The sequence below is a fragment of the Coenobita brevimanus genome, chromosome 76 (genome assembly GCF_032717465.1).
Source record: "Coenobita brevimanus isolate Jiangsu-jjx chromosome 76, ASM3271746v2, whole genome shotgun sequence".
In the NCBI taxonomy this organism is placed as follows: domain Eukaryota; kingdom Metazoa; phylum Arthropoda; class Malacostraca; order Decapoda; family Coenobitidae; genus Coenobita; species Coenobita brevimanus.
In genome coordinates, this window is record NC_137029.1 from 1,878,196 (window position 1) to 1,898,237 (window position 20,042).

The 20,042-nt window shown below is 42.3% G+C and overlaps 1 protein-coding gene across 1 annotated transcript in view; it reads left to right on the plus strand.

Moving 5' to 3' along the window:
• Nucleotides 1-18,298, plus strand: part of LOC145408259 (calcium-activated chloride channel regulator 1-like) — a 369,924-nt gene extending 351,626 nt beyond the window's left edge. The window contains exons 13-17 of the mRNA XM_080279028.1: nucleotides 8,932-9,107; nucleotides 9,534-9,709; nucleotides 11,804-12,038; nucleotides 15,441-15,570; nucleotides 17,466-18,298. Of these exons, the coding sequence (XP_080135154.1) occupies nucleotides 8,932-9,107; nucleotides 9,534-9,709; nucleotides 11,804-12,038; nucleotides 15,441-15,570; nucleotides 17,466-18,298 (1,550 nt within the window). The remainder of the gene's footprint in view (nucleotides 1-8,931; nucleotides 9,108-9,533; nucleotides 9,710-11,803; nucleotides 12,039-15,440; nucleotides 15,571-17,465) is intronic.
• The last annotated feature ends 1,744 nt before the right edge of the window (nucleotides 18,299-20,042 follow it).

The following is a 20,042-nucleotide window of genomic DNA, read 5'->3' on the forward strand; positions in this document are numbered from 1 at the left end:
CTTGCGATATCACGTGTAGTTCATTCATATCCTGCTTTACAATTGCAGTGATACTCCACTAATATATAACTATATGACACACAAGAGAAAAGTAGATGTAAGGGTACTCCAGCAGGTTGGGGAAAGAATGAGAAACGTTCGTAAACATAATGGTAGTGAGCGAACATTAAGAAAGCTTTGCTCATTGCAGTGCGTTAGTGAAGTGACATGCAGACCATGAAGTGTTCGTAGTCTAATTTATCTGTGCCGTTGCTTGTTCACTTAGATCGTCTGAAAGTGAACCCGGTGGACTTAAGACTGAGGTCTACCATCCTTCAATCAGGGGAGAGGCGTCCGGTTACATATGTGCCGCATTGTGAAGTTGTTCCCCTACAACACAACATGGAATGTGTGCGTCTCTCTCATAACGTACACACAATTGGGGTAATCGAAAGCAAAAGAGTATGATTATCCAAATGAGTAGTTTATATTTCATTATCGTACGTTTTTTCATTACCGTACTTTATATTTGATTACTGTACTTTTCCCTAGAGGGTAGCCGTTTTTTTTTATTTTTTTATAATACAATAAATCTAGAAGTTATCTATTTCTTCTCTTTCTCACACACACACACACACACACACACACACACACACACACACACACACACACACACACACACACACACACACATGGACATGAACACAGACTGGGTGTGCTATGCTGACTGGGCTACGTACTTTCATTACCCCTGCACAGCTGTTATTATGTACAAGGGTTTTATTCCCTTTCCTCGTGTCCAGTATAACGCCCTTGTGTGTGTGTGTGTGTGTGTGTGTGTGTGTGTGTGTGTTTTGGGGAGAGGGGCTGCCGACATACAGATCTAAACAAGTTGAAGTCAAAGGCTTCTCGTTTCATTAACTCTCTCTCTCTCTCTCTCTCTCTCTCTCTCTCTCGTCGCACTGTCGTATCTTTAACTCTGATTTCGGTATTTCATTGGTCACTGCTCTTCTGAAATGTCTGCTTACACTCTCCCCCATTACAGCTCCCGCGTAACAACCTTCGTGTAGAATACTTAATTTTATTTTCTATTCAACTGTCCAATGCAAGGGTTAACCTATACTCTGACATTCACGTATGCTACACGTCAACTCTGAAACTTCCATCCTCAGTCAGTCTTTCCCTCTGCTTACGACTCTCAGTCTTTTAACTGTGTCCTGACATCTCAAAATGAACGTGTCTAAAGTTTGGTTTCCTTTCGTTCAGTGTTTCTTGGAAAGAACATTTTTTCGTCACGTTTTCTCATTTGCTTAAAACACACACACACACACACACACACACACACACACACACACACACACACACACACACACACACACACACACACACACACACACACACACACACACACACACACACACACACGCACGCACGCACGCACGCACGCACGCACACGCACGCACGCACGCACACACACACACACACACACACACACACAGTATCAGAGTGGTAACAAGACCTTCTGTTAACTTTGTTTAAGGCAAAGACGATACTCTCAAGTTTATCTTCTTTTCCTCCCTCAGGATCCTCATCTTACTTTTACTTTCCCCTGTGGTTCTTTTCTTTCACTCAATTCAGAGCTCTCAGCTAATTGTTGCGTCCCTCACTCCAGTTCTGGCTATACACGAAGAGTTTTATTCCTGCACTGGATGTGGCCTTTTGAGAAGTCTTCAAGTCTTGGGATTAGAGTGCAGCGTCTGTAAGGCGGCTCACTGCAGTCGCTGGGGACTTTTTGCGTCCACCTGCGCCTGAAGAGTCACGAAAGTAACCTTTGAGAAGCTCAGCTCTGCATATCAGAGCAGACAGTTCGGCCTCCCGAAATAGTCTTAGCCACTGTTTTACCGAGTAGTTAATGAACTTCCTAAAAGAGAATGAAGCCCTCACATTCTATTTATTTTTTGTTAGGTTTTCTATCGTCTGTGAACCTAAGGCGAAGATTTCTACTTTCCGGTGGCATGTACTATCACGATCCAAAGTTTCTTTACCCCCCTGAGTGGAGGAAGGTCGAAGCCAAGGTTGTAGCAAGACCAGATGATCGGACACTGCCAGTATACAAGACTAATAATGGTTCATGATACCGTGATTCATAAATAGGCTCGTGTGTTTCATCCGGGTGATTCTTATTATCCTAAGCTTCAGGTTAGTGAACCCCTCCATCATGAACTGGCCTGTGTTCGGTGGCCCGTCATTTCTTCAACCTTGGCTTCGACTTTCCTCCACTCAGGGGGGTAAAGAAACTTTGGATCGTGATAGTACCAGTTAGGTGCATGAATTTCCTGCTAGGTTCGCTAAATCACAGAGGTCGGCCCACCTGCTCTCTGCAGTATGTTGTAGAATGAACAACACACTGCCTTCCATCCCTAATGTCACCTACATATACTAATAATGGACTCTTAGTTCGAGTACGTCTTTCGAAAAGAGAGATTACCTCAAGAAAAATGGTTAAATGAAATTATCTCAATTTCTGTTCTTCAGTTGAAACATTTTTGAAACATTTTTTACCCAAATTTTCTGCAGATAATTCTTATGTGACAATAGATCTTCAGCTTAAACATTAGAAAATTTCAGACAATTTGCTTTAAAATTTTTTTGAGGGTTATAAGACGAGGGCGGCGGGACCAAGAAGGGAATGATGCGGAGAAAAAGACATGTAGTGAACAATATTACTCATTCTGACCATTTTCTGTTGCTACATCGAGGGCGTGCCAACTAAAGGTTTGCTTACAGACAGCAGCATCAAAAAGAGACACCCAGAAATAGAACAACAAACGTGTCCTCTTCGTAGATCTACTTGCTCGAACGGAGTATGCGCGTTATGCGCATTTATGTCATTTACCTGACCATGAGGTGAACATATGCTGTGAACTGATGGTACAATTGAAAGAAAGACATGTTTTAGCCAATGTCTGACTGCTTTATATAGAACTGTGACAACGACAAAGTCTTCGAAGTTTCAGCATTTGCTCTTCCAGTTTCTAAGTTTTTTGTTACACTGTAAAACATTCATTTTACAAATCTTCCTCCCTCTTCTTTTCTGCTGTTCACCAAACTCCTTCACTCCGAAGACATATCTTTTATATTAATTATATTATTTACGGACATATTCAAATTTAGATAAACTCTTCAGAATTGAAGGGTTGTTCACACCATTTAACCCATTCACTGTTATAAGTCCGTGAACCTTGAATTAAAAATAGTCCGAAAATACGCTGAAATTATGAAAAATACGTCATTGAATAGGAGGAGATAATCTCGTACTTAATTCCTTCTAGTAAGCTGTGGACATTGTCGTAGGTGCGCCGTCCACTATTCTCTCCTTTACTATGACGATCACTAGTATCTTTACCCTCCCGGCGATAAAGTGAAAGACATAGTTGATGTAAGGACAGGATAACGGAAAAAGGCGGTCCAGTAGTGTGTGTGTGTGTGTGTGTGTGTGTGTGTGTGTGTGTGTGTGTGTGTGTGTGTGTGTGTGTGTGTGTGTGTGTGTGTGTGTGTGTGTGTGTGTGTGTGTGTGTGTGTGTGTGTGTGTGTGTGTGTGTGTGTGTGTGTGTGTGTGTGTGTGTGTGTGTGTGTGTGTGTGTGCGTGCACACACACACACACACACACACACACACACACACACACACACACATACACAATGTTGTCTATAATTTTGGATCCTGTGCGTGTGTGCGTCCGGGCGGCCAGCGAGAGAGCTAGATAGTACGCTTCGTTGGGGAGGTGGGTGCGTTTTCTGTACGGTGGGTGGTATGTTTTTTGTGTGCTAGGGGAGTATGGGTGTGGAAGAGAATTTCTGAGCTGTCTTTTCAGAAGACACTGCATGATGGTATTGTGATCCCTACCCTGACGTATGGAAGCGAGGCGTGGACCTTGCAAGAGGGGAACAAGTCAAGAGTGAGAGCAGTGGAAATGAGTTACTTGAGAGGAGCATGTGGAGTGACATGGAGGGACAGGTTGACGAATGAAGAAGTGAAGGAACGTTGTGGGGTAGATGTGGATGTGGTTGAAAAGATTAGGAGAAATACACTGAGGTGGTTTGGACATGTGGAGAGGATGGAGAATGAAAGACTGACCAAGAGGGTGTATGTAGGTGAGGTGGAGGGAGGGAGAGGGAGGGGGGGGTGAGTTGGGGGGAGGGGAGTCAAATGGTGGGTGACAGAGTGACTTGGAGGCGTTTTGTCTGCGGCCACCCTTTGCGGGATTAGGGCGTCGGGCTATAGATAGATAGATAGACTTTTCAGAAGGCTGTATATGCGGTGACGTTGTTGCCGCCTCAGCTACACCCAGCAGACTTGAAATATTGCTATTACCAGTTCTGCTCAACATTCCCCCCTCCCACACAAAAAAATACACACACTACCAAACACAAGGCTGAATGTCTAGTTTGCGTCCTGTGTGTTTGAGATCCATCCTCTTGTGTAAGACTTTTTTCTTATTTTCTTTACCCTCTCACTTTATTCTACCTGCGCCAGACGATTTTATTCAGTTGAGTGATTCGTGGAATCCTTGTGTTAATGCTGTCATCTTTCCTGGCCCCAAAGATGATATACTGTGTTACTGACGCCTTTCGTTACTATGTTGTCTATAATTTTGGATTCTGGTAACGATTTTATACAGTTTATTTCCTGTGTTACTGGAGAGATTAAGTTCCGAGTCCATAAACCTCATCTACGAAAGTAAATTTCCTGAATCATTCCTCATAGTTTCTAATGATTATTGGTTGTTCCACGCAAGAATGACCGCTCGTAGTGAAAAATGATGATTTATCCCCCTCAATAAGGTAAAGGTTTCTATATATACAATTCTTGCTATGACAAGGAAATGTCAAGCAAGTCAGAACTTTGGAGTCCATAGTAGGTTAATGGGGATACATGTAACTCTTCCAGTTAAAAATAAATATAAAGTAATAGAGCAGATTTTTTCAGGGCCCATTGGACAGTGTCTGGGGTGGTGTGTGGTGTCGTGTTTGCTGAAGTCGCTCAAGTTGGAAGCGAATTACCTTCCGTCTAATAATCGTAAAAGACAGACGGAGAGAGCCACTCCTACAGATGCTCCCCCATCTAAAACTCTATCGTAAGCTAAACAAAAATGTCTAGAAGCAGCATGAATATATCCACACAATATGTCCTCGAGGTGAAATAAACGTGTGAGTATCCTGGAGCATCATTATAGCGATTATAATAGGCAGTATATAAATAATTTCTCCTCATATATTTGAAAACTAAATTATTCAGGTGAAATCCACTGTCCTTTGTATGTTTGAGGAGCATATTCCCGTTTACTAGGGGGTCTCCCTTACACTTCTTTCTACAGTATGCTCATTATTTGCCCGACTACGTCTTAATATTCTCAGTCAGGTTGTTTATGCCTCTTTTATCCAGCCTCCCTTTTCCCCTCCTGGATTCTCATTCCCACTCTAATAATGTGATGACCGACTATTGTTTTGCTTATTCCTTTCGGATGATTATATCAAACATAGGAAACGCGTCTCTTATTGCAGAGGTTATTGATTTCGAGAATTAACACCTAAAACTTGAAATCCAATTCAAAGATGTATAAAATCGTCTGAAGGTAGCAAGAATATAGCTGAAAATACATCTGCGTATTGAAGAGGTAAAGCATAGGACCTTATACTTTTGTCGTTCCCATATGGAATATATTGCTTAGAATGGAATCCTCACAGGGAAAGGGCTGGAAAAACAATGCTTCTCACGTATAGTACAGCATCTTGGGTCTCCGTTACTCCGTCGTCGACTTGTTGCTGTTTTGGTGAGGCCTCCATTATCGTTCTGTATCGGAAAATGTGGCGTCGATGTTCATTGTCTAGGCGAGATCTCGGTGCCTCTACTGGTAATTAATCGATTTTCCATATTGCTTTTCCATACTGGGCGCACAGGTGGTCCTCCCGTGGTTTCCTTTGCCGCAGTCAGGTCAGGGTAGCTTCTGTTTACTTTTTATATTTTTGTGCGTTATGACGTGGATGACGTCTACGAATAGGCTACTTTGTTCTCATAGAGTGATATACTGTACAGCCCCCCCCCCCTCTCTCTCTCTCTCTTTCTCGTGTGTGTGTGTGTGTGTGTGTGTGTGTGTGTGTGTGTGTGTGTGTGTGTGTGTGTGTGTGTATCTGTATGTATGTTTCTGCGGTCGTGCGTGCATGCCTACGCCGTTCGTGCCTGCCTGTCTGTCAATCAGTGTCTCATTACGCCTGTTTCTCTATCAGCCTATATGTCTGTTTCTGGTGCACCTACACCGGCGGGAAGACACACACAATTATATAAAGTCACCAATAGTTTTGGCATAATACTGAATTTTAATGGATTAGGCCTATATTACGAGGAGAGTAGTGATAGTCGAAGCTTCTGATCCCATCACTAAGATCAGACAGTAATCTCGCTACCTCAGAAGGCTCAATTACTCCATTTTCTTACTCGTTATTTTTTTTGTATATGGGACTGTCCACTGCAAAAAGATACCGTCTTCCCTCCTACCTTCAGTAACCCATAACATCATATTAATTTGCATGAAATTGCATATAGTCTTTGTAATCTGCTTGGTTAGTTCAACAGTTACTTTTAACAGTTACTTTCAACTGCCAAAACCCTGTAGCGTTATGAAGTACTAATGGAAAGAAATGGGGACGAAGGTAATTGTGGCAATTGTACCTTAATATTTTCTTTTATATTAATGCCATTAGTGTTGCTAACGAAAGTCATTAATAACATATTAGGGAATCATAAGGCCATGTATGTAAACAGGTAAGAAATAGGTGCTAGATGGCCTTTTGTATGCAAGGCAGAAGGAACCATAGGACACGAGCGTGCTGATTGTTCAAAAAAAAAAAAATGTTCAGACCCATAATCAAGCTCTGTTTATTTCGAGATCTCTGGATACACTGCGTTTGAAAGATTGGAGATCCTAGGCAGCAGGAAGTACAGACAGAGGGAAACAGTTCCAGAAATGACCTGTCGCATACATGAAGGGCAGGGAGTAACGGTTAACTCTTGCATTAGAGAGTTGGACTGAAAAGTGATCAGAGTTTGTTGTCAGAGGGGTGCTTCACATCCGCCGTAGTTGTGGAGGAATGCAAGCAGACAGATAGAGAAGTGACCATTGAAGTAGCGGTAGAAAGGAGATAAAGATGCAACAGTGCAGCAAAGAGACAGGGGTTGAAGGGAACCACTAACAGGAGAGTTAATGAGACGAAAAGCCTTCGACTCCGCTTTGTTAAGAAGAGCTCTGTGTTGGAAGCCTCCCAACACTTGAGAGTTGTACTCTATACAGGAGCGAATAAAACTCGTGTATAAAGTTAACAACTGTGCAGGGGTAAAGAATGCACGGAGTCGGCATAACACACCTAATCTCTTGGAAGCAGATTTCGTGAGAGAGGTAATATGAGGCAATAAATTCCTCGAGAGTAAACCCCCAAGTATTGTTAAAGATGATGCAGGATTGAATTGGATATTGTTAAAATTTAAAGGATACTGCAGCAGAAGATTTTGTCATGTTGAAAGATGTAAGAACTGAGTTTTGATACATTAAACACAACAAGAATACTTTTACCCTAATCAGAGATATGAGCCAAGTCAGACAGGTGTGCCATAGCTTCATCCCTTGTTTGTTGAAGTAACTGCTGAGATGGACGCTACGGGAAGGAAATGGAAAGGTGAATGGTGGAGTCATAACTATAAGAGTGGATAGGGTTAGATGTACAGCTTAGAAGGTCATTAATGACTAAAAGGGAGTTGGTGATAAGACAGAGCCCTGATGAACACCACTATTGATTGCTGTAGAAACAGCAGTAGAATGGCCAGAAAGGAAGCTAGAGGTGAAGGCACAGATAGATGGAGAGAAACTATAAGAGGGCAGTTTGGAAATTAAAGATCCTTTGAGATGTCAAGTGCAACGACAAAGCTTTCCCCAAAGTCCCGAAAGGAGGATGACCAGGATTCTGAATTTTTGGTAATGGTTACCCCCCCACCCCCTGCCCCCCGGGGACTCCGAGGCTTTGTGTAGAAATGCCCTTTTTTTTTTTTAAATCGGAAGTGTAATACGGAATGTGCATGTAGTTTGGTGTTGACAGTTAAAGGAGCCTGTACTGGAGAGCATGCTGGCCTACTCTCATTGTTACTGACACAATGAAAAAGATCAACAAAGGGAATGGTCAGAAGCTAGTCCAGAGGTCTGATGAAATGGGAGCTCCAGCTTTCCCTGTCATCAGCTTCTCATCCACCATGGCAGTACCGCCCTGCTCGACTGGTGCTACAGCATGCTTAGTTTGGAGGAAAAAAACTGCTCCGCCCCTCCCCCCCAACACACCAGTGCTATTAACTGGTGGTTCGTTATTGATCTCCCAAGTCGAAAGACGTCTGGTTCTTCTCTAGGACAAAGATATTCCCTGTCCCCGTTCACCCTGTAATGCATTTGTGACCAGAACTTATTCTAGACGATGAACAGCACTCAGTAGGAGAAAATGGTCTCCTTTAACCGTTTCTCTGTCGTTTGTGAACTTGCGTATTTTGTTAAGGCTCACATCCGAATATTTGACTAAACTAATAATTTTAGCGGTCAGAGGCTTTAAAAACTAATTCGAGTAGGTTTCTCTGCTTTTTGTATGCCTAGCATTTTTTTTAAGTTAACACCATAAACTGTATTTATTAAGAAAAACGAGTATGCACAGGGTAATAAGTCACGTATAATCAAGAGACTTTATTTTGAGCGTTTTTGTACCCTTCCTTTCCCCCAGATCCAGTGATTCCATAAGAGGCATCTGCTCCTGCTACACCAAACCTTTGGATGTTACGGCACTTTATGCACTCCACTGGTATTACGTGGAAAAGAATTGTATAGTTATTCTGACCCTCGTCCTTCTTCTCCCACCCTCTCAGACCCAGATATCACAAGGGGGGACGGCATCTACTCCCGCTATGCCCCGCCACTGGACGGCCCGGCACGCTATGCACTGCTGCTGTCCGTGGATGCAGGCAAGGCGGTGCTGGCCCTGGCGCAGACACACACACGCGACCACGACCTGCGACACCATAGGCACGCCTACACCAAGGAAGTCAGTCAGGTTCTGTCATTTTAGCCTTTTAGCCAGGGTTCTGGGGGCTTGGATGATGTGTGAATTAGAGTGGCTTATTTCACAGGCCATGATGCTGATATTTTTCCCACTCATATTTCCTCTTTCTCTGTCCATAAAGGAGACAAAAGGTCTTGATGATGGCGATAATTATCATGATGATGACGATGATGATGATCTTGCTGACAGCATTTTACAAAAACAATCTCACTTCCTGTTCAGGGAGGTGGTATTTTATAAATTGTAGCTTTATCTAAATTTATTGTTTAATATGTTCAGTGGGAAATGTTACAATTGAGTGTATACATGCAAACAAGTATTGTCAAAGTAATTTCGGTATAAAATATGTCAGCAATAAATAAGAGTTCATGAGAATATTACATAATCTGGACTCCCACGTTTGTCTAGCTTGCCTTCGGAACCTTTGAGGATGACCGGTCTTGGGCCTCACCGTCCTGTTGCGGAAGTGTTGTGCCCTACGCCCACACCAGAGAGTCGCCGCCTTTCACCAGGCAGATCACAGGACCCACACTGGACATAAGACAGTCTCATGTCCTCAACAGGGCCAAGATACCACCTGCAAGGTGAGTTGTGGCAGCTTAATACAGTCAGTCAGCAACCACAGTTCTCATAATATTCCAGCACCTTGACTTTCATCTGCTCCCTGGTGGTAACGATTCCTAAAGTTCGAAAGGCTTCATATGTTTTTCAGTCCATTAATGATTCTTCAACCAGGTGCGTCAGGTAGGAAAAGACATGCCGTAAATGGGATCAGAACTGACGATATGTGAGAACTTAAGGCCCAGATTGTACCCTGTCCCTATCATCTGGGGAAGTTGTGGGACCCTTGCTCTGTGCATTATCTTAACCACCAGGATGAGTTATGGAAACATTGTACCTGGTTTCACTACCTGGAAAAAACGGAGGATAATCTGGCAGAAGTGCCAGCAGTACCAGTAAAGCTTATTCTAACACTGACAATAAACTATTTCAGTTGTCCATAGAATGACATAAATATGCAATTATAGTAAGTTATTCACGGCGTCTTCCTGTCAGTATCGTAACCTGCAACAACAGTAATCAGAATTTATCACGCTCAGAAACAAAAATCCCTGCCTAACCCCTGCCATCCCCGCCATCCATCCTTACCCACCTCCTTTGCACCCCTAAACCAGTGAACGTAGATGTCCCTCCGAGGCAAAACAATGCCAAAGAGTTCTGTGCTAAGTTTGAGGAGGAGGAGGAGAAAGAGGGTGTCAAAACATAATTGGCTTGTGGCTCTGGTTGTTTGGGATGGTTAGAGGAGGTGGTGATTATTGCCTTCAAGTGTACTGTGTGTATATGGAGAAGTTTATCAATATTTTAAAATAAATGGTTAAAGCAACAACAACAAAGTTGAAATTAGTCCCACTTGTTTTACGTCTGTAGTTCTTTAACCCAGTGTATTCCTTTATGCTTCAAACTCTGAGAGAAATAGAGTTTTGAACATAAGCACTGTATAACATTCAACTTAAGCGATGACCCATATTTATCTCAGCCGCCGCTGCTTTAAGAATGAATACAGATTGAAGATACACCATGTAATGATACGGTACTTCCTGAAGGATCACGAAGTTTATAAAAGCATGGAACTACTAGAACCTCATATGCCGAATTTATTAACGACGTGTACTACTTTTATCAAGATGTTAATATGAATCGCGATTTCATTATACAGGATAGTATTTCCAACGTTTACCATTTTTTTTCGAAATAAAGTCGTTCACACTAGTACAAAGACAATGAAATGTTGCTCGGAACTCAGTGCTACCCGTGACAGTTCATGTTTCTTTAATGACATTTTGCATACTCAGATTAGTCTGGCATTTGCCACGCAGATGTTGGAACATGATTATATTCTGTTTGCTTATTGTCTGTCACATAGCTCTTCCTGTGTAGATATTATTACTTCATTTCATGGATGCGATTTTTTAAACATAAAAATTCATGGAATTATCGAGTAAGTCTTTAATCCCTTTCCTTTCGCTACAGGTATGGCTCCTCTACTAGTAACACAGCTAATGTGTAGTTCTGTTAATTAACTCTCCATATGAATATCTATTTTAGCATTAACCCTTTCATTGTCAGAACAATTCGTATATACTCCAGTTGACAAGCGTGTATATTTTATATATATATATATATATATATATATATATATATATATATATATATATCTATATATATAAAAGAGGCTTACTGTATAAGTGGATTGATGCAGTGCCTGAAAGAGATAAAAAAGATTATTGTATGAATGGCGCTTATACAACGTCTTACAGAGTTAAAAAGATGGTTTATTACATGATGTTGATGGAGTGCCTGAGAATGGTGAATAATGGAAATTTACAGCATGAATGGATTAATGTAGTGCCTGAGAGTTAAGCTGAGTATTTACTTCCCAGTATTGATGCAGCACTTCAGAGTTAAACATGTGAAGGCTACTACGTAAATGGTGTTGTGTAGTTCCTGAGAGTTAATTGAAGGCTTCATGAAGGGGTTGATGCAGTGTCTCACCGAGGTAATTGCTTGATTTTCTTGTTTTTTCTGAATGAATGGTGCTGATGCCGTGCCCTTTTCCAAGAGCCTTTTATGATTAATCTGTTGCGACCCCCCCCCCCCTTTTTGTAAAAACATTACAGAATCATGGACCTAGTGGCATGGGTGAATCACTCTAGCGGCCTAGTGGTACTTGACTGGACTGCAGTGGGCGATGACCGTGACTGGGGCCGGGCTCAGGCTTACGAAGGCTACGTGGCTCAAACCAAGGAGCTGGCGGCCACTAAGTGCAAAGGAGAGAGGATCAAGGGCCTCCCCGTCCCGTCACCAGCCACCACCAAGGAGAGAGCCGCCGTCGCCCTCACCGTCCATGAAAAGGTGAGGAAAGTGCTGACCCGAGAACATTAAAAATTTCTGTTCCTAAGAGAGAGAATGGGGAAAGTGCTAGCCTGAGAGGAGAGAAGAAGGCGGAGTTTTTCCCCTGAGAGATTAAAAAGTGTTAAAAGATGACACACACACACACACACACACACACACACACACACACACACACACACACACACACACACACACACACACACACACACACACACACACACACACACACACACACACACACACACACGCACACGCACGCACGCACGCGCGCGCGCCCATAAACACGCACACGAAAGCACGCAAACACACACATAATCACATACAAACTCATACACATACACAAACACAAACACAGATGCACAAGAACAGACATACGCAGATAATCACGCTCACGTACGCACGCACGCATATTCCCACACATGCACGCACATGAGTTCACACAGGCACACCCGCGCACTCGCACGCACACATACGTGTACTCACGCAACACCGACACGCACGCACACACAGACAGATACACGCATACACACCCGCGAGAGAGAGAGAGAGAGAGAGAGAGAGAGAGAGAGAGAGAGAGAGAGAGAGAGAGAGAGACTGTAAGGAAGAGTCCATTGTTGAACCGCAAGTAAAGTGGTTGCCTTCGGATACGGAAGAACAGTGCTTATCCTGAGGACTTAAGAAAATAGTAACTAGTGTATAGATAAAGAAATTTCCCAGGATAGATAAATAAAGTATTACTACAGGGACTGAAAGAAACTATACCTGTAAGATAAGTAGAGAAACTATTGTCCCTGGGATAGGCAAGAAAAATAGTCCCCTGGATAGCTAATGAAAACTCTGACTCAGATAGGTAAGGAAAATTCTGACTCCTGGATGGAATATTAAATGCAAACTCTGGGATAGGTTAGTGAAGTGCTGACAGGGATCGGGTAGCAAACTTCTGACTCAGGGAAAGGATGGTAAAGTGCTGACTCTGGGCTAGCGAAGGAAAGTATTGGCCCTAGAGTAGGTTAGGTGATTCTTGGATAGGTATTGAAAATGCTAAATCTGAGATGGGTAGAGAAGGTGCCGACGGAGGATAGGTGATGAGTGCTGAATCTGGGATGAGTAAGGAGTGCTGAAGCTGAGATAAGTAATAACAGTGGCGATGCTGAATCTGGGATACTCAAGGAGCCTACGGACTTTTGGATAGATAGCCAAGGAAAGGGCATTTAGTAAGGAGAGAGATGTCCCTGGGTTAGGTAACGGATGTGCTGTTCCTAGGAGTGAGAATATAAGGAAAGCGGTGCTGCAGAGATAGAAACGGGAGGAGAGTCTGCCCTGGGAGAGAAAGAGAAGGAAAGAGATGCCCTTGGGAGAGAGGGAGTGAGTAAGGTGTTGTCACGCGCGCGCACGCGCGCACACACACACACACACACACACACACACACACACACACACACACACACACACACACACACACACACACACACACACACACACACACACACACACACACACACACACACACACACACACACACACACACACACACACACACACACACACACACACACACACACACACACACACACACACACACACACACACACACACACACACACACACACACACACACACACACACACACACACACACACACACACACACACACACACACACACACACACACACACACACACACACACACGTGGTGTCTATGGAAGAGAATGTAAGGATATATATAAAGGGTACAGAGATGGTAGAAAAAGTGATATTGCTGCAACAGAAAGAGTAAAGTGATGTGCTTGAGTATAGAAGGGGAGGAATGTGGTGCCGCTTGGAGAGAAACGGTGAGTAAAATGCAGCATTACGGAGAGAAAGGGCGGGTAAAAATCTTCACTGGAGAGAGAAAGGGTAAGGAAGAAAAGTGGTGGCCGTGCGAGAAAAGCAAGCAGGTGATTTATGCGGTTGTGCGTTTGCATAAGCTGGTAAGTCTGCATAGGTAAAAGGGAGGAAAAATGACGGTTGGCTCTGCAGAGTTAACTATTCCGAATTAGCCTCTTTGTCGGTCATTCATTTTAATACCTTTGTTGTACATTGAATATGGGTATACTGAGAAGGGTTGAATGATAAGTGAATGGAAATTACATTTCCGTCTACGTAAGCTGATCAGTCTGCAGAGGAAAAAGGAGGAAAGAAAGATGATAGCCTTTAAAAATGTGTTTATCCGAATCGGCTTGCTTTCTCAGTCTTTCATTTAGATATATTTTCTGTAGACTTAATATAGATATACAGAGAAGGAATGGTCCGATCCATAATGACAGGTGAGAAGACTAAAATGTGGGAGAAAAATGCAGGGAATGGCTTAATAATACTATCCTGAGGAATAACAATACAATACTATCCTGTGGAATGACAGTGACGTTCTTTCCGTGTATCTTTCCCACTACTAGCCATTTTTTTTCAGATAAGGAAAGGCCTCTAGTGTAGGAAGAGTTTGCTTAGGCAGTAGGTAACCTCAACAATTCGACAAAAGCCTAAACCGAAGTAAATTGTCAAAAAATGGAAAGAAAAAAAAAAACGTCCTGGGGCTCAGTGGGAGATCTTTATCGTTTCAGACACTAAAGGATATATGCTCTCTCCTGTATTTCCCTCCCTCTCATTTTGCTCACATTCGCCTGTATGAAAAGTGGGTGAATAATTCATGTCCGTTTGTATAAGCTGCAGATTCTGCCTAAAAAAAAAAAAAAAAGAAAAAAAAAGTGATAGGAAAAGAATGCCTCTAAAATGTTGCGTTTCCAATCAACTTCTGTGCTAGCCTTTCACTTACGCTTTACAGTACAGTGATGTCCATTATTAGAATATGCTTGATTCCATCATACTAGTTTATTTGTCTGAAGAGGGTCTCTATCGCTGTACGGGTTAATGTAGTCAATATCTGGCCTTTACAGCTGAAAAAATAACATGTTGAATAAGGTCGTTTGTAGGTAACAAGAACGAATTTAAACATTGGTCATCGTTGTGAAGATTAAGTATGTTGTTAATGTGTGGCGAAAACTTCAAAGATTAGTGAATGCCTGTTTTAATGTCTACAAACGCAGATAAAGTCGATAAAGATTAAACATACTGAAAAGCCTGTGCCTGAAGTAGCCGTTTTGAAACTAGATGCAACAGTCGGAGAGTACATCATCCACAGTTTAAAATTGGTCTCGGGGCCAAATATTTTTTAAGTACTACCTGCATAGAAAGTATTCAAGTCTCTCTCACTTTTTTCTCAGTGGATTTAGATCATTCCCTAAAATGTACATCAACTAATGGTTGTTATTTTACTTAGCTACATAACAGCGCACGAGGCGACAACATACTTATTGCCCATAGTACATTCCCTCAGCAAGTTACGCGCTCTCTTCCTGTGTACAGAAGGTGCTGTGGGTATGCATGAGGGCAGTGGACAGGCAGGGGAATCGCGGCCCTCCCAGCAACCCTGCGGCTCTGTGGTTGCCCCGCCCACCCTCCACCGACCAGGTCACCATCAGAGCCAGAGGTCCAGGTAAGATCAACCTACCTGTGCGTACAATAAGATAATATTTTTCTCTCTTCCGGCTTTCCTGGATCCATCTCTCTCTCTCTCTCTCTCTCTCTCTCCCCATTATGTATCCATTTATTAATTTCTCTGCCTAACAGTCCCACATTATCTCTTCTCATACCTTCCCATTCCCCTCCTGTTCCTGCCCCAATCCCTACCCATGTCTTCCATTTGGTGTTTGTTTGATTTTTCCTGTCCCTCTTTTTCTCTTTTCTATTTTTATCCAGTTCTCCTTCAGTCCTTACACCAGTTCCTATGTATCTATCCACATCCCTCCATATTTGTCTTCATCCCTCCATATCTATCCTTATCCCTCCTTCTAACCTTATTTTTCTTTTATGTGTCCTGTTTAAAATTATGTCCCCTCAAGCTCTTTTCTAGACTCCATATCTCACCCTCTCTCTCCCTGTTACTATGATTTCCTTACCTCTGTTCTAGTTTATCCTCTCTCCTTGTTGCAAAATCTCCTTATCTCTTTTTTTGCAGTATTACCAATCCCATTTTATCCCTATGTCTCAGTGTCTACCTCTCCTCAATTTCCCCAGTCCTGATAATCCCTGTCTTTCTCCCCATACCTCCTTGTCACAGTCAAATATTCCATTTCTTATTGTCCACCCCTCATCTTACATAGATATTTCTCTGCTCTTCTGTCTACGACTTCCCACTCTCTTCCTGTTGTCCTTTCTCCTTATAACTCAGTGTTCACATAATTCGTTTTTGCTCCGTATTTTATGCTGGCCCTCCCTCTCCTCATTTCCATCACTCTGCATTACTCTATCCCACTTCTTTTCCATTTGTCCCTAATCTTATCAATCTCTCCCTTGTAACTGCCTGACCTATCCACTCTTACCTTCTGTCAGTTACTCTCTCGTTCCTCATGCCAGTCCATAATTCGCACTTCCTATCCCTGACAATCGCTCTACCTCCAAGCCTTTATTTCTCCCTCCAGTGTTTCACTATCCGTGTTTCTTTCTTTTTCCTTTCTAAACCAGCTTATCCATATCCCTTCCCTTAATTTTGTTTCCTATTTTCCACCAGCACTGTCTTTCGTCGCCCCTCCCCATCACACCCACAACATTTGTTTTCTCTCCCTTCTTCTCCTTCCCCTTCCCTCTCCTTATCTCTCCCCATCTTCTTTTATCTCATCTAGCATCATATCCCCGTTCCACTTTATCCCGCCTCAGCTGTTCATCCCTATCCCCCACTAGAATAGGTTGATTTATAATGAAAACGAAAGGAATAACATTATTTTATGCGACATAAAAATAGATTCGAGAAGGACCCACTGTAGTTTTGGATTTCTCTGGATCCACGGTCTCAGTGCTGATAAGAGAGAGAGAGAGAGCCAGTTCATAGCTACAAGTGATACGAGGAACGTTTTGGAAGAACTGCATTTTTTACGTAGAAGTGCTGTAAATTGTAAGAATTTAAAAATGTAACTTCTAGTGATGTTATCAGTGACTTTAGTAGCTTATTGTGATAGCTGTCATGCCCTTCTTAATACTGCCCCTGATTTTTACAGAAAGTTATGAATATAGCGAAAGACAAAGTTATGGTGCTGATCGTATGAGACAGTGGAATGATGGCGACGATAATGATTTACTGGATTATTATTATTTTTTAGGGCAATTACTTTCTTTACTTTTGGCGCTGGTATCCAGTGATTACTCATCCTGATTGTTGCTAACCGACAAGAAACTGGACCTGGGGAGTAGAATATTAAACGTGTATATGAGATTCGAGAAACATGAAATTTAAGTGGTGGCAATAAATACTGTACTTTAAGTGACCGGGGAACTGTGGCTCTAGGATATGCCTTTCATTGTTCAAGATTAATGCTTGCTTTATCTCGTTTTCAGGCTATGGTGGCTACGGTTCAGATGCGGGAATAGTCGACAGTGAGAAGGCAGCAGTAATTAGTGGCTCCGTGGGAGGCTTGCTGCTGGTGGTTCTTCTGGTTGCTACCTACTGCTATTGCCTTCCCACAGCTCTCAAACGTCGAATAAATAGGCGCCGTCAGCCTCCACAAGATGCAGAAAAAGCTGCCACTAGCATGGTCAATGGTGGGAGTATTGTGGTAAAATCCTCATCTCGTGGAAGTGTTTTGGTGAATCCAGATCCTGAGCAGTCACGTCAGGACACCACAGATCTATCTGGAACACCGCAAGAAGAACGACGGGCTGCAAGAATGACTCCAGAACCCCAGTGTCAAGTGCAGCAGGTTCCATCACTGCCACATTGCCAACAGGACTCAATTGGAGAGCAACAAGCACGTAGGGCCCTCTCAATGTCCATTCCAGATGTGACCAGAGTAGAAAGCACCACCCATGAGGCTGAAGTGCCACCCAGTCTGCCTAGTGTGCCAACACCACAGTTCTACACACTAGGTCGTCACACTCGCTCTGCACAGCGCAGTCCCCTGCGTGGCCCAAACGGCCATATTTACGGTTCAAGTGACCTGGGTCAGTACCCACCACAACACCACCACAGGTACAGCACTGGGGCAGCACCACAGTATTTTGCCGTCGTCCGTCCACCACATAAGTCTTCGTCGCAGGAGACATACAGCGACGACGACGCCCAATTTTCTGATCAACTTTTGTGTGATGACCGGGGAGCATCACCTCCACCCCCTGCTCCTGCAGACCATACCCATGCCTATAGCAGTTTGCATTCTGCAGCACTGCTATAGACAGTTTTATAATCTAGTGCTTCTACAGTGATCTAAGCTCCTTGCAGTGCTACTGCGAAGCTGTAGAAGTTCTCTAGCACTTAAATAGTATTCTGAGCATTCTTTGGGATTTTACCTCTGTTTCAAGTACTTTACAGCATCAACAAAAGTCTACATTTCCATGGTACAGTATTATGTTCCAGGAGCTCATAGCAGTTACTAAAGTGATACAGGCACCCTGTGGCACTGCAGGTACCCTAGGCACTGAGAAGCACCATTTCTCAAGTTTTCCAGGTTCTCCATGGTATTGCTGTACTATATTCAGCAACACTTCCAAAAAGCTGCAATGCAGACTGCAAAATAATTGGCAAAAGGAGAAATTAGATGCATTTACGGTGACTGGCAGTTCATTCGACAATCACTGACAATGACTAACTTGGCATGACATATCATTTATTGAGTAACACAATCAGTAATATATCAGTGTAGTTTTTAAAAAATGGCTTTAATAAGTGTGATTATTACTGTATAATACTAACAGTTGTACTTTGTAATTGGTTTGATTATGTATCAAGAAAACAAACAAAATAAATATTTTCCGCTCTATATGACAGTTAAGATGAGGATGTTACTTGTACTGTGTGAAAAGTGGATCAGTCCCTCGGCGTCACTGTTGTTTGCCCTCCTATCCTGTAATGTAACTTTAGTTTTGTAAAATTTTGCTATTGTAAGTCCTTTTTGAAAATTTATCAAATGAAGCTCACTTTCTTGGTTAACACTCTGGACTGTTTCCTACCCGTGGTATCATTCTCGTATCGTCCAGTACTTCAGTGTGGTACAAGAAAATAGGGATGTTCTTATTTTCAGTGTTTCTTAAAGATACTGTAGGCCAAATTCGGATATTAAAGTATCATTGTATCAGAGCATTTAGTGATAAAAGTCTCTCTCCACAGTATAAATCTACAGAGCTACATATAATTTTCTGTGTGTATTCACAGATGCATTACAGACGAGAATGTAAACATTACTTAACCTGGACAACCAAGTACTGTATATTCATCAGAGTGGTTAACAGCACATGGTCTACCTGCAAGGCAGAATTATAAGAATGGCAAGGCAGGGCACTGTAATGAGTGTTGGACCGACAGCCGAATCCGAAATATATTTTTTAAGTTTAATTTTGCATTACCTCACATCTGTCAGGGATTATTAGCTGCATGGAGGAGAACTGGATATGACGCACATATTTTCATATTGACATATCAGTGTCTGTATGCCATATCATTAACTTTTACTGTTGAGTGTTGTGTATGCCTATGTTATGACTGTCATTCATAACTAATTTGTAAACTTCAGTACATGAGAATGAAAAAAAAAAAAAAAAACTAAGACGTGATACCTGTGTGCAGCGACTATATTTACTAAAATTATTAATACGAATTGACTCAAAAGGTGAAAACGCCTACAAACCTAAGCTAGCCCATCATTTTGAACAATGGGGTTTTAACTTTTACACTCAATTTTGTACAGCTGTGATGTAGTGTACGTTCTTATAAAAAAAAAAAGATATAGTATATATGGTGTAGTTTTTAGCAGTAAATACAGGAAGTTTCTTATCTACTAAAACGTCTAACACCAAAGACTAAATACTATCGTTTTACTACTATGATGAACAAAAGCACAAAGAGAAATTATTACGAGTGGACATATGACGACAGTGCTGTCACAGATCTGCGGTGTTCTCTGAAAATAAATGGGCGAAAAA